Source organism: Falco naumanni, chromosome 1 (assembly GCF_017639655.2).
Source record: "Falco naumanni isolate bFalNau1 chromosome 1, bFalNau1.pat, whole genome shotgun sequence".
Lineage (NCBI taxonomy): Eukaryota > Metazoa > Chordata > Aves > Falconiformes > Falconidae > Falco > Falco naumanni.
Genome location: NC_054054.1, coordinates 124,231,295 through 124,245,950, shown reverse-complemented (window position 1 = coordinate 124,245,950; position 14,656 = coordinate 124,231,295). Strand labels below are relative to the sequence as shown.

At 42.6% G+C, this 14,656-nt stretch overlaps 1 protein-coding gene across 1 annotated transcript in view; it reads right to left on the bottom strand.

The window, feature by feature from the left end:
* Positions 1-12,284, bottom strand: part of GNA13 (G protein subunit alpha 13) — a 29,369-nt gene extending 17,085 nt beyond the window's left edge. Inside the window, exons 1-2 of the mRNA XM_040582033.1 lie at positions 11,931-12,284; positions 9,927-10,153 (exon numbers count right to left, since the gene is read on the bottom strand). Of these exons, the coding sequence (XP_040437967.1) occupies positions 9,927-10,153; positions 11,931-12,213 (510 nt within the window). The 5' untranslated portion in view covers positions 12,214-12,284. The remainder of the gene's footprint in view (positions 1-9,926; positions 10,154-11,930) is intronic.
* Positions 12,285-14,656: the final 2,372 nt, after the last annotated feature.

Here is a 14,656-nt window from a genome sequence, read left to right as displayed (position 1 = left end):
TAACATGCTATTCTAATTAACCAAATGAAGACTTGATCAAGCTAAGAACTTAATCCATGCACTAGTATACCATAGAGCAATTTGTTCAACAAAGTTTGCTTAAAAATATGAAAATTCACTACAGCTTTTAGGCATGAAACAGCATTCCATTAACTACAGAACTACGTAAGCCTACAGAACTACAATTTCTTCCACACAAGGCACTCCGTTATTGTATTTCTAACCAATTCTGAAAGACTACTTTGAAACCAGGATGTGCCCTATTCTATAAACAGCTCAGAATTTTAAGAAACTGCATAGCTTCGAGTTGTATGAAGTGATACTCCATTTGCACAAATCAAGAGCAAAACCCAAAAGTCTGCTGAGACTCTTTCCCAGAATTAAAAATGCAAGGAATACATAGCATTCTTCCTGGCACGCGATTTTCCTTAGGATCACCAATGCTTCCAAATAGGAAGCAAAGTCAAGTCTACTGCAGCCCCTTCTAGACATCAAAGCCAGGTTAAGAAATGCAATAAACAGCATATGGGGCACAACACATGCAGAGCCAGAGCTTCTAATAAAGATGCTTCTGTTTGTCAGAAACTGAACAGAAATTAAACCATGAAAACAAATTAGGATATGCTGTCCACAAGATCAGGTGCACTTTCTTTCTTTAAAGATCTTTTTACTCTCTCCTTTAGTAAGTATTTACAATCTAAATTCCTCTTCCAGAAAGTTTACCTTAGGAAAGACACCGATACTTTGCAAAAGATTTTCAAATTTCACTGATGAAACAAATCTTCCAAGTCACGGCACACACGCAGACCTAGAAGTCATATGAAAACATGCTCTGACCAAGATGAAACAGCCACCTCCCAATTACTATTTACACTCTGGGAAGCATCTATATAAACTTCAGATGTTTTGCACACAAAACAGACTGGAACCAGACTGTAAACATTTGCTCTTCGTTCAGTGCACTGACCCACTGGCTCCATGACTTCATGTGTTTGCTACTCAAACTGCATTTAATCTAACACTGAAGCAGTAGTGGGTCTGCAAATCTGCCATCCATCATTTAGAGCTTTACTTGCTTCCAAGTTGTACAAGACTGGCAAAGGCTCCCAAAAACATGACAAATATTTGGCATGTGGAAAACATATCGGCACTAAAAGTGGCCAGATTGAACTTTAAGATGCTTGAAAAGCCCATTATTGCATACACTGTAAACTGAATCACTACACTTCAAAAGCAGAACCCTACACTAGACACCAGTGCATGTACTGAAGTATCCCTGGGATTCAATCTTAGAGTACATTTGGTGCCTGTTTCAGCCTCATGAGAAACGCTCATGACCAAATGCTTCTTAGTTCCTTCCTCTGCCTCAATTAGCAGAATCCATTTCAATTAAGTTCGGGTATTTCTGTTTGCAAAGGATGACATACTAATATGTAAGATCCTGTTACAAGCTATCTGAAAAAGACTGAGTGATAATTTACCAGGTCTTGTGAAAGACCTGCATGTACCATTAGATAAATGTTAATATTTTTAGAAACATTAAAACCTGTGTCTAAGGCACTCAAAGTAAGGTACACAAGACTCCTAAATAGCAGCAATATCCAAGAGGTTGCAAACATTTCACATCGCTTGTAGAATGTCATACTAGAAATCAACTAAAACCAGAAAAACTAGAAATAAATTACTAAAGCAACTATGTAACTGTTTGCTAGTGAAAACAGTGAAAGGTCCCAATATCACCCACATGTGGAATTTTAGTAGATGACCCTGCACCAAGTTTTTTTTACATGCTACTCTGTGTAGATATTTTGAATTACAGATGGGTGTCAGCCCACTGTGTTTCCTCCCCTGGAAATTCTGTGTCCTCTTTATTTGGTCACCAGTGGCTGATCAAATACCATCATGTGCCCAGTGAGAAGCACTTGCAGGTGGTCTGCTGATACTCCCATTGGTTTGCTTAAAATTATGTCTCCGACATCACTGAACAAAGGAAAAAGATACAGAAACTCATGTATGATTATGCATTCCTGTACCTCTTATCCATAAAAAGAATTTGGGGTCTTTCCAGTTCCTTGTTTATGTCACTGAAGAGGAACATTACATTATAATCCACTTATTTTAACTGAGGAGACTATGAAGCACTGGAAAAACATTTAAGCATTTTTAAGAACTGTGCAACATGGTACAGTGAATTAAGCGTTGTAAAAGGCAGCTCACTGCCTGTTAAGAGTCCAAAAAAAATTATTCTCTGACATAGTTGAAGTTGCCCATTATTGTGATGATAAAGAACTGGGGGTATTTTCTGTATTTAGAAGTCCTCAACTTTTCCAGCTCTGTTACCTGATGTTTCTTGTTAATGCAGACATGCTAGTGAAGAAGATACTGGAAATAATTTAGGACCATCTTTAGCTGCTGATATAGTCTTAAAGAATTTTATTAATAATTTAAATCTGACTCATCAAACTACTTTGTTTGTAGAGTATAAGGGTTGTAGAGTATAACGGTGAGTCTTTGGGATTATTCCAAGATTTTTACTTGGATTAAATATATTTATCATTTGAGGCTACAGAGTTAACTAATATTGTGTTCTATGACCCATTTAATAATCTTTAAGATATGAAAAAAGGCTTCATCTTCCACAGCAATACAAGACACCACTTGGCATCAGCTAGACTCCATTAGCACCATCAGTAACACGGCTCTACACCTTCTGAACTTCTCAACTACATTGCAATAAATGTAGATACTTACAAAAAAACCACTAAGCACCAGCAGGCACAACACTGGTATGGTATCTTGCCTTCCACGTGAAAACTAGTACAGTTATTCTGTTGCTTTTCGTGCATAGTAAGGTCAGCTGCACTTACGTTCTCACATTTTCTTAAGCAACTTCCTCAGCTACCACAAGCTAAAGTTTCCTACCACTTTGCTAGTTCTGCATATGAGGTACAGCATGAACTCAGAACTTATAAATAGCATTTATCATTAACTGAAGTTTAGGTCAATAAAGACAGCCAGAACAGTCATCCAAATACAACCCGAGTGTAGTATGTGCTCAGTGAGAGCAGACCTAACTAGCCTCTAAGGCTGAAGTCTTGTTACAGTAAGCTCAACTTAGGGAACAGCAGCACAAATCAACACAGCCCCTGGCACAGCATCTTAATCCTAAAGGATCCCATATTTACATATGAAAAAGATCACTCTATATTCTTTGCCTCAGGTGCAAAATTAATTTCAGCTATATAGATGGAAGATCACAGCTGCATTCATACCACATGTTTTGCCAGCATGGAGACTTGCTGACAGCTATGAATATTGCAACTTTGTAGTGTAGATCGGGCTTATATTTAGTAAGTCATTTCCAAACGGACAGAGAATGGCATAGCCATTGCTACATTTAAATTCTGTGAAGTAATGTAATGAGACAGTTCTACAGGTACCAACATGTAGTATCTTGCACATTAGTAGCCAGCAAGGAATCGGCTCTGAATGAACGTCTGTACCAAGGTCTCATGTTACACTGGAAGCAGCAGAAGCAGCAAAAGCGCATCTAACACATTTGCGCAAATTCAAAAGAATCTGCTGAGAACAGGTTCACACATTTGAGATGTGTGAAAGGCTGAGAAAGTCTCTTCCTCTGAAGTCGTTAGAGGTTGTTGGTGTGCACAGCATATTCAGAAGGGCACTTACATATTTTACCATTATTTAATCAAGGCTCAGTTATAGAAATCCAAATTTTTGCAAAAAGTACGTCACCTTCTAGTCTTCCACAACAGAAGGTTCAGAAAATTAAGGCATATGATTATCAACACGACATAGCTTGTAAAAGACGAAGTATGTATAAGAACACATGGCTCTGCCCCCACACTGTATTGTGAAAGTCCACATTTTAAAAGCAGTGGTTCCCCATAAACAGGTATCTGGATTGAGTCAGAATTAAAAATTCCATCCTCAGAGGCTGCACTGAAACCACACAGAAAAGATACACTTGTACAAGCTAACTGTAGCACACAGGACTCTAAACTAGCAATCTTGGTTGGAAGATAGTATGCTTCCATTTAGCTTGTGTGCTGGGGTAACATGTCCAGGTGAAGATAGCTCCCACTGGAAGACCTCTCAGTCCAGAGCCACATCCATGCTTAAAAATCATAGTGACAAAAAATAAAAAAAGTTTTAAAAAAAGAAAATCAGTAACACTCAGAAAAAATTATAGCAAAGATGTTCTACAGAAGAACTAGATTAGCTTGCACTACAACATCAATTGGCAATACAAGACCATTCCTCTCCAAACACTTCAATACTTTACTGCTAACAAGAACAGTCAGCAGGCAGGAAAGGAAGAGTGGTGGAAAGGGAAGAAGGCAGTCCCAGAAACAGTCTTCTAAGGCACAGTGACTCCAAGTCCCAATTTGGAAAACAATTTAAAAAATGGCACTTTATGATAAATGTAGTATAACAGTTCACATGAAGACCTTTCAGCTCGATTAAAATATTATGGTCGATTCCCATTACCTGAGCACTAGTATACACATTGAAGGGTTTCTGGCAACAAACCAAGAATAAAGGAACTCAAGCCTCCTTAATATTTGACTCCAGTGTTAATCCCTATACAGAGCCTTATTAATACGAACCCAAAGCCAGCATTATCTTGTCATTGGGCAGGAAAAACAGCAAACCTTCAAGAATTCCGAGTCTTTTCTCAGGATTTGAAGGACTCATTTTTAAATATAAATTTGCAAAGCACTGTTCTTTCCATAGTTATAGCAATAATCTTTGATAAATCCTTTTCACATAATAGATGAAAGATGGCAAGTAGCTCTAACTTATCCAAGGGCTTTAAGGAATCATGCTCACTGTACACATGCTATCCTGTGATTTGATCTTTGGCAAACCTATTGACTGGGAAAAACAGTTCCTATTTCAACACATACAAAGCAGCAGCTTTTTGTTTTCCCCACAGAAATCTAAGCAATATTCAGTGTAATTACAACATCATATTTAAATAAAGTAACACTGAATTACACGATTAAGTGCCCAAACAGTCAATGCATGTGTTTACAGAAACATTGGGTGACTGGATCTGGTGTCTGTAATGAAAAAGATTTTCTATCAGTCTGAGAAACTTTCTACCAACAGTTTATGCACTCAAGCATGTCCTAATAGAAGCACCACCTACACACTTCAAGCAGAAACAGAGTGGGACAACTGAACACCCAACCCCAGAACCAAGAGGAGATCTGGGAAAGGAAGAGGGGAAGACATCACTATCCTCCAGCTTAGGGGTGTGAGCAGGCTGCAGAAGATGAATACCGGCAGGAGTATCAACACATTACAGAGGGCACAAGCTATTGAAAGGCTTCTGAAATTTAATCTTGCAAATATGGTGCAGATGCTTTTAAAGCATGATGGGTAAGATACTTTTTTACAGGTTCTGTGCTTGTGACTTCAGAGAGACGCTACGGGACTGACCGCACTATTGTTTCATAAGATGGGCACCCACACTTGAGAAAGAGGAAGACCTCAACAGTGACCAACAGTGGCTTCAAACAGAGCTGACCTCCACAGGATCGCTACTCTATGATCAAGCACATTGCAAGGACGTGTCACCTAGGCACCTGAAAGAATGGTAAGTTTTGCTAATACTTTGCAGTGGCCATATGAGGACTCAGTATTTCCAGTAGAACTAATTTAATGTTCTCATGTGTACAACAGCCCCAGCAGTATTCAGAGACAGAACCCAGAAAATTCCAACCAGAATAGGCTAAAATACAATATTCCAGTAAACTGAACAACGCTTTTTAAAAATACAACCCTGCAACAGAAAAATGTTGCAAAGAAGCTGCAGCAAAACTAGCAGTGTAACTTCAAGCTGAACACGCCTTTTCCTGTCTTCTATAATCTGATCTAGCACTTGCAGACATGTCACAGAAGTAAACATGATCCAGATGTAAATGCATCATCCTATCTTCCTTACTGCATCATCTGCAGTTCTATGCAAATGTGGACAGAATAAAGTGTTATCACTGTCCCTGTGCATTGCAGGTTCATGGCATAAAACCAACATTCAGCGTAATTTGCAAGTAGGACAAGTATCTACCTGAAGATCAACAACTGCTGGTAGCAAACATCCAAATCCACCCAAAAGTTAACTTTAACAAGAACAAACCTTTAACACATTCAAAGCTTATCATGTGTCTGAGCAACTGGGCTCTCATCCCAATTTTCCATTCTCAGAGAATTAAAGACTCCTGCAGACTACTTCAAAATGCTTCTCTGTTAACAACTCTCGCAGCAAATTCACGAAATGCAAGTCCATGGCAAACGCACAAAGTGAGAGGCAGCGCACAACGGTACCCTTACTCAGAAGTGCTTTTCGCGGTGTTATTAGATATGCAGCAGCACAGCACTAGACGCTCCTCAGCTGCCAGTGCCTCAAAGCAGATCTCAATGAGAACAGCAAACCTTTACAACCACACAGCTGAATAGCTCATGAGTAGAAACAGAAAGGCTAGGAAATGTCTAGTTAAATTGCTTTGCATGTTGCAGAGTTAAGATAATGGCTACGTTTATCCAAGTCATTTCAGGAGATTTTTACTGGAAATCAACTTGCAATGAGAAACCTGAAATGTTAATCAGATGTCAGAAACCATTAAGACTGATTCAGACTAACTCTGTAATTAATCTACGTTAGCCATCTGACTAGAGGCCACGAGAAAAGTAAGTGCGGTAGATGGAGAGAAAGCTTGAGGATAAGCGGAATCTTCAGTGTAAGTTACAGGGACTAAGCTAGAGCACCAAAATAGTCTTTAGTTAACCGTGTTAGTGGAACTATCAGCCAAATTACTTCGGTTTGTAATAAAATTTGAGGGATTATAATATTAACCACCTGAGAAGTATTGAAGTGGCATGTATTGTACTAAGCTGTAATTAGCTCTTTCCAGTTTTAAAGCACTATACAAGCGTGACCTAATGAATTTTCATAATACTGCTGTTAGTGGCCAGAAGGCCCCTATTTTTATACCAAGGAAAATAAATCATATAGACTATCCCCATGACCACTCCAGTTAACAAAATGAGGAAGGACACTCCAATAAACTAGGCATGGAAATGCTGATTCCTAATTCCATTAAAATACAACCTAGTTCTGTTTTTCCCCCTCTCATGCTGCTATAAAAAGACCACAACATTTCTTCAGGCTCCCAGCATCATCTCTGGCATTGTAAGTGAAAGATGATGGAGGAAAACGAAAAAAGCAAGAACAGCTCGATGATCTACATCACAAAAGTACATACATCTTTAAGTGTTAACCATATATGTGCAGAAATTTTAATCTTAAATCCTCTTTCTCTGTACTTCCTATCTGTCCAAGCTACACATGACTTCTACAATTACACTCTTGCTTCCTTTCCTCCAGAACTTCTATGTACATTTTGACATTTTTCACTCCTTATCCATCACTGCTCTGTTCTTCATTTGCTCACTTCTACCTTTGCCCCAAAGTGTCCTATTCCCATGATAAACAATACTTTTCCAGCATTCCTGCCTGCGGGCTCTTAATATGAACCATGTTTTTCAGTGCAGTGTCAAACTCCTTCCAGTGAAAAAAGTTAAACTCACTCAACACTCTGAAGTCAAGAGGATATAGAGTCAAATAATACTCTTCTACCACGCTCAGTCCCAGCATTTTACACATTTTTTTAATGCCACTTTTCCCTCTCTCCTACTCATCTAATGATTGCTGGTCTCTTTCCTTTCATTACATTTTTGTGCCATAAGCAGTTGAACTGGAAGCAGAACAGTATTTTTCTCTCATTCCCCATTTTACAACGCTAAAATTTTCAGTCTTGAATCCTTACTTCAAGAGTCCGTACTCGATACAACTGAAACGTCTGTGTCTCTTCCAACTTCCCCCTGCTCTGCCTCCTGACTCGGGTATGCCTGTCACTCCCTCCTTAACCATCTGTGTCTTCTTTCCATATTATAGCACATATCTAAACTCTCTGAACACTCTTCTCCAAAGCCTGTCAGCAGGTACGGCAAAAATACATACCGCTTTCAGGAGTTTTCCACCATCCTGCCACCCACATGCAGCTCTGTCATAACTTACGCTTGAAGCTTACTGGGATAAAACTGAGACTTCACACTTGGCCAGCACTGATCACACTGCTTGCATGCAATACAATGACATCATTCAGCTTTGCTTTTTTTCTTCCTCATGTTTATAACTTGGCATAAATATGTCAGGCTGAGATTTTGAAAGGATTTAGGAAATAAAGCAATGTAAAGTATAAATGAAGCAGTTACCTTACTTTCAAAAATTAGTATTAGAACAGTACTCAACTATTAAGAGCCCTTAAAAAAAATATTCTCGAGTTCTGGCTAAAACACAACACGATCCATATATATTTTTGCAGAGAACATCATACAGATTTAGGGATTTCCAAAAGAAAGCAACAGTTGGGTTTTTTTCCCTGACAGATTCAGAGCACATTCTTCAAATCCTACTCAAAGTGAAACTCCGTACATGCTTCAGTTATGGAAAGAACCTAATTCTCAGAGACTCAAGACGACGACAGAATAGTAATAGCTCCCTTTTCCTTCACTACTTAGCCTGAAGTCACTAAACATGCTTAAATAAAGACAAAACAATTTTATTTAACGGATTTTCAAACAGATTACTTCAGCACAGCAATTACGTCACTAGAAGTGACATATGCACCAGAAAAGGATCTTGACTACAGTAGAGCAATTACCCTTTTACTATCACTTTGAAGGAAAAACGCAAGGAGCAACAGGTCTCACTAGAAACTTATTTACATAGCTCAGAACTAGGCTGGGCAGGTGATAGGCTACCGGAGCACCTGCCCATTCTGCAATCTCTAGAAGACTTTCTGTGATCAGCGCAATACATATTTATAGTGCATTTACACAACCTATTTAAGTCAGAGTGTGATTACACAACATTCATAATAGCTCAACAGGAGACATCATCAGCTATTGTTCAGATTCACACTAACACAAAGGTTATTTTTAAGACATAAAAGCACAAAGCCACTTAGGTTTAAGACACCTACAAGTACAGATTTAATCTATTTTAAGGTTCTCAACCACTAACCCCCACAAAACCCTATGCCAGTGGCATTTACTACACAGGCCTATGAGCCAATAACCACCAAATTTAACTTAAATTCTTTGTTTCCTTTTGCAGCACTTGCATGGAAATGGAGCAAAGGGACTTCAGCTGTCACAGAAAGTAAAGCTCCAGCTGAAGAATCAAGACATGTTACTTTTTCTTTTCCAACCCCACTATTGAACTGTATACTCCATCTCAGCCTCACTATTAAACGGTATACTCCATCTCCAGCTGAGAACTCCGATATAACAAAAATCTCATTACATGAGTATTAACATAGACATTCAAAATTAAACAGGAAGTATACAAGGGGAATGTTTGCTAAATTGCTCAAATTGGAATAGAGAAGGGAGTGGTTTTTAAATTCTTCTCATTAACCCATGCACATCTTTTCTTAAAAATCACGTTACTATAAAGTCTTCCTTTACTGCAAATCATTTTGTTTTGTTTTTGTTTTAAGTTGATACACTAGTTAACAAAGGGTGGAAATAACCATATGGTAAAAATACTATGCAGTTTCTAGCTTTGTCAGAAAACATAAAAGCCCTCTGTACCTCAGCTTTCTCACATATGAAATGAGGACAATTATGTCAAAAGCTCTTTATTATTCTTGGGTTTTTTTTAAAAAAAAGGGGGCGGGGAAGAGATAAATGCATCTGTTTGTAATACCACAGTGCAACAGTCTGCCATTCAAAAATGCTTAAGGTCTGTAAGGATCAGTGTCTTACAGAAAAGCAACACAGGAACGAGAATCATACGTACTCAATTAAAAACACTGAAACACAAATCTTACCAGCTGGAATTCTCTGCGCCTGTCGTATGCATGCTGGATACCGCTATCCGCCCATAGAGCTCTTATGGCTGGAAGGTACTGTAAAAAAACTGCCGTCTCCACCATGCCTTGCACCACCATGACTGACCGAGTATCAAAAGCCATCATCGTATCTCCATTACTCTGGTTAGCAGGATCTCCCCAAGGGATATGAAGTTTCTCTCTGGCATCTACGAGGACTCTCACACCTTTAACAACATGAAAGAGCACTGCAATTAGAGCTTCTCAGCATCTACTATTTCACTAGCCTACAAATCTGCGAAGATTCAAACAATGCACTTACTCTGTACAGTCAAAGCTCAACAGGACTATCCACCCAGTAGGAAATCAGTTTCTGAAAGACTCATTCAAAGCGCTATGTTTTCAGGTAATATCAAAACACAAGGTATTTGCCATCTGAAAACCACGGCCGTGATCAACAATATAATATCCATCCTACAAGTTAAACTCCTGAAAAAGTGCTATTTTTAATTACTAAATCCCTAGTCCGTGCTACCAAGGAAACTTTTACCTGGCACGAACACAAGACAAACGAAGTATGTTTAAAAGCTTATTTCAAAGTATGTTAAACCATCAGACAGCTTATTTTAAGGTTCCCTACTTTTTGTATTCTTACAAACTTGGCATCTAGTTACTACTGTCTTTAACATTTTCAGAGATACAAAGACAGTATTTACTAAAATCACAGCACTTTTTAGAAAATATGGTTTCACTGCTGAAGTGCAGAAGGAGTTGCATCACCTAAAGATGTCCCTGCACTTTTTTTGTTGTTTTGGTAAATATTCTCTAGGAGAAACAGAGTATTTTAAACCTCCCTTATAAAGGAATAAATCAAAAATTATTCTGCTCATACTAACAAGGGAAATTAATTCTAGTACTGATTTTACTGATGAAGAAGAAAAAGAAAATTCCAGAAAGAATAAGCCACCGTAAAGACATGGGGAGAGGTATAAGAACATTAAGATGTAGTAACGAACAACTCTATAATAACATATTTGTTCAATGCCAAAGTATTTTTTCAAGCTTCACTCTCTTTCCATAATTTTTCAAACTGTCAAAAGCGATGACTGCAGGAAAGCTGCCTCCAAAAGAGATCTGCAGCTCCTACGGTGTATTTTCACAGAGCAGGAAGTACCTTACTTTATTAATAAACTATAACCTGGTCAACATACACGCTCATGATTTCTACTGCCTTGCTATTTATAGTTTTTCCGGGCTTGATTTGTAAACAGCTTTGTATAACCATCCTCCCTCGGAGTCACTGGAGCTCAGCTCCGGTCAAGCGCAGGGCCGAGGCCTGACAACCTTCGTTGCTCCCAGACGCTCACGGAGACCGCGCAGCTATCGCACAGCCCGAACCCAAAACGCGACGAGCGATTTAGATCAGAGAGCGAAATAAGCGAGGGTGACAGCAGTGAAATCCAGAGCCGCTCCTACCCGTGCGCGGCGGTTCTGGCAGCGCACCCGTGAGGGGGGCTCCGTCCGTGGATGTGTCAGCCCCGGCCGCAGCGCCACGGCCGCGCTCCCCGCACCGGGGCCAACTGCGGAGGCGCTGCCCCCGCCGCCGGACACGGCTCCCCCTCACGCCCCTTCAGGTGCATCTGTCCCCCATCCATGGCCGCGATCGCGCCACCGGGACCTGGCCAAGCCGGGACCTCACGGACCGAACGCGCTGCTCCGCCGGGAGGAGCCACGGCGGGGCCCCCGGGCAGCGCCCGCGGCGGGGCAGGGCCGGCGGCGCTGACATGCGGCGGGCCCGGCCGCTCGCCCTCGGCGGGAGGAAGGGTGAGGCGCCCCAAGCCAGAGCGCCGACCGGGCGGCAGCGGCCCCGCGGCTCCCCCCGGCCCGGGGGACCCCCCTCCCTCCGCTCCCGCCCGCAGGCCGCCGCCCCCCCGCCCTCCCCCCGCAGGCCGCCGGCCCGGTGCCTGGCAGGGCGGGCCGGCCCCGCCGCCGCCGCTCACCCACCCTTGATCACGTTGCTGTAGATGGTGGCGCGGAACTCCTCGCGGGCCGCCCGGTCCCAGTCCTGCCCGTGGATGATCCGCATCTGCTTGAGGAAGGTGGACTTGCCGCTCTCGCCCGCGCCCAGCAGCAGGATCTTGACGAGGCGCTTCACGTACGTCTTCTCGCGGTTGAGGCACTTGTCGATCTCCTTGGACTTGCGCTGCTGCTCGGCCTCACCGCTGGTGAGCAGGCAGCCGGGGAAGCAGCCCGACAGCACGGAGCGCGACGGCAGGAAGTCCGCCATCTTAGCGAGCACTGCCAGCGAGGGAGCGGCCGCCCGGCCCGGCCCGCACCAGCCCGCTCTCTGCCCGCGCACGCGCGCCCGCCGCCCCGCCCCGCCCGACGCGCTCGCTCCCGCCTCACCCGCCCGCTCACGTGACCGCGCGCCGCCGCCCGCGTCACGTGACGCGCCCAGCTCCCCCCCCCCCCCCCCCCCCCGCAGCCCGCCTCCGACGGGAGGCATCACGTGGCCTTCGCTCGCTCCAGCCCGTAGCGGGGGCCCCGCCCACCGTGGCGACTCCCAGGAAATGGCGGGAAGCGGCGGCGGGCGCTGCCGGCTGTGAGGCTGGCGGGGCCGTGTCCGTAGCTGTGCCCGAGGCGAGGCGTGTGCTCATCTGAGGGACCGTGAGGCCCGGACTCAACCCGTCCCACCGGCGACACCGCCGCCGGTGCAGGGGAGCTGACAGGCGGGCGGCCGGGGGAGGTCAGCCCTCGGTCGGGGGGGGGCAGGATGACTCTTGCCAGCTAAGCAGTTTTTGTTCTCGGTACCAAAAGAAAACAGTTTCGTTAGAACGCTTTGAACAGTTTGGCACGTACTTCCTCTTTGCTCCTCTGAGGAGAGCTCTCCAGTACTGCTAGGGTACAGCACCAGGCTGAGCAAACACACTGCTTCTGGGCCTCATGCAGGGACTGCGTGCAGGCAGAGTGGTAAAAAGCCAAGGGAGCTCTTTATCCTGTTCCTAAGTTTTAAAAAAACCAAAGAATTTTCAAGTGCTTAATAGTAAAACTTTCCTAAAAGTTGGCAAGCCTTCCGAGGGGTAGCGCAAATAATAACCTAAGGAACCCACAAGGACTGAAAATGCCACAAAGTCTTTGTGTGACCCATTTCTGAGCACAATTGTTACGTTCATCATTTGTGGAAAAAATTACCATCAGTTACACCAGCATAGTGCAAGGTGATACAACTCCACTGCCTACGCAGAAACAGACTGGCTGAAGATGAGGTCCATAAAATGAAAGACAAAAAGAGACAGTAACGTTTTGTATTACTTTGGGGATTGATGCAACTTTTCAAAACTACTCAGAGGTCTTACGTACAACACGTTGGTCAGATCAACAAGCCTGTTGTCCCACGTCCCTGGTCAGTGACACACTGGTTATGTTCTGTAGGTATGAGGACAGAGAGAAAACACATGACTAAAAGGCAAGCACACATGCATGTGTGGTGTAGCTCAGCTGCAAGCACGCATGTCCGTGTCATGCTTTCCTGACATGGCTATTTATAGCACAGAAATCACATAACACAATTACATATGTAAAGAGTACATTAAACATTTGTCTCTCCTTACATCTCCTTAACTTTGATATCTGCTCCTTTTTATCTCAAATTTTTTTCTGCTTTTTTTTTCTAACAATAATTTAGAAAAAGAAATGACTGAGCAAACAGATGAGTTTAGCACAAGGCAATGCCACTTTGCGTCAGCTGGAAGGACCTTCAAAATCTGCAATGAGTATCAGTGTTCACACCATAGACAGACAACGGCCCCACATGGAGATAAATTCCACATTAATTATTCCATATGGCCTTACAAAAAAAGAAAAAAAGCAAAGCATTTCTCACAGGAGAACAAGATGTGGTATAAAATTAATATACTCATCCAAGAAGCACATCCTGGTGGTCTTGATACAGATGTGGAAGCCAGTCATTCCTGAGCTCTAGTCCAAGTTTTAAAACTAGGTGATCTTTGCGGTCTTGACACAGCTCTCATCTCATCTTCAGAAATGTGGAACACTCCTGAGTTTCTACAAGTCCTCTCGGAACAGTAGTTTTCAGTGAATGAAAATCCTATCAAAGTTTCTCCTTTTGTGCTTCTTGTCTGCAAAGTGAAACTGGTAAAAGCACTTTTGCGTTCCTTCAAAAAGGTTAATGTTCTTGCTAAGGGAAAGTGAACATTTATTGCCTCTTAGTGAAGGAGAAAGTTAAAACCAAAGGAACAAAACATAGAAACAATACTGGTTGCTTACTTTTTGAGAAGCTAATTAACACCTACCAGCGAAGTATAACCAAAAAAACACGTGCCATAAGCAGTAGAAGCAGATTAAGAAAATTATAGCTGCGCAGCAGGGAAGATAACAAACAGCCAAGCTTGCACAAGGGTGGCACGAGTCCTTGCCTTCCAGGCCAGCAGCAAGATGCACCTAAAACCTCGACTACAACATTAAAGGATGAATGAATGAATGAAGAGTAAAAGCTGTTTTCTGGTGTCCGGCAACAGCAGCATCACCTTCCTAACCCAAGGCATCTCTCGCCAGAGGCCAGAGCTGGTGACAAACAGGCTTGTCCTAGGGCTACCTGTGTTTCTGACTCTGGTTGGCCTCCCTGGTAGTCTCAGTTTTGCCCTTTTCCTGCCTCTTTTTACTCTTTTCACTTCACTTTGCCCCATGGACTTGCCTACCTGGTGACTTTG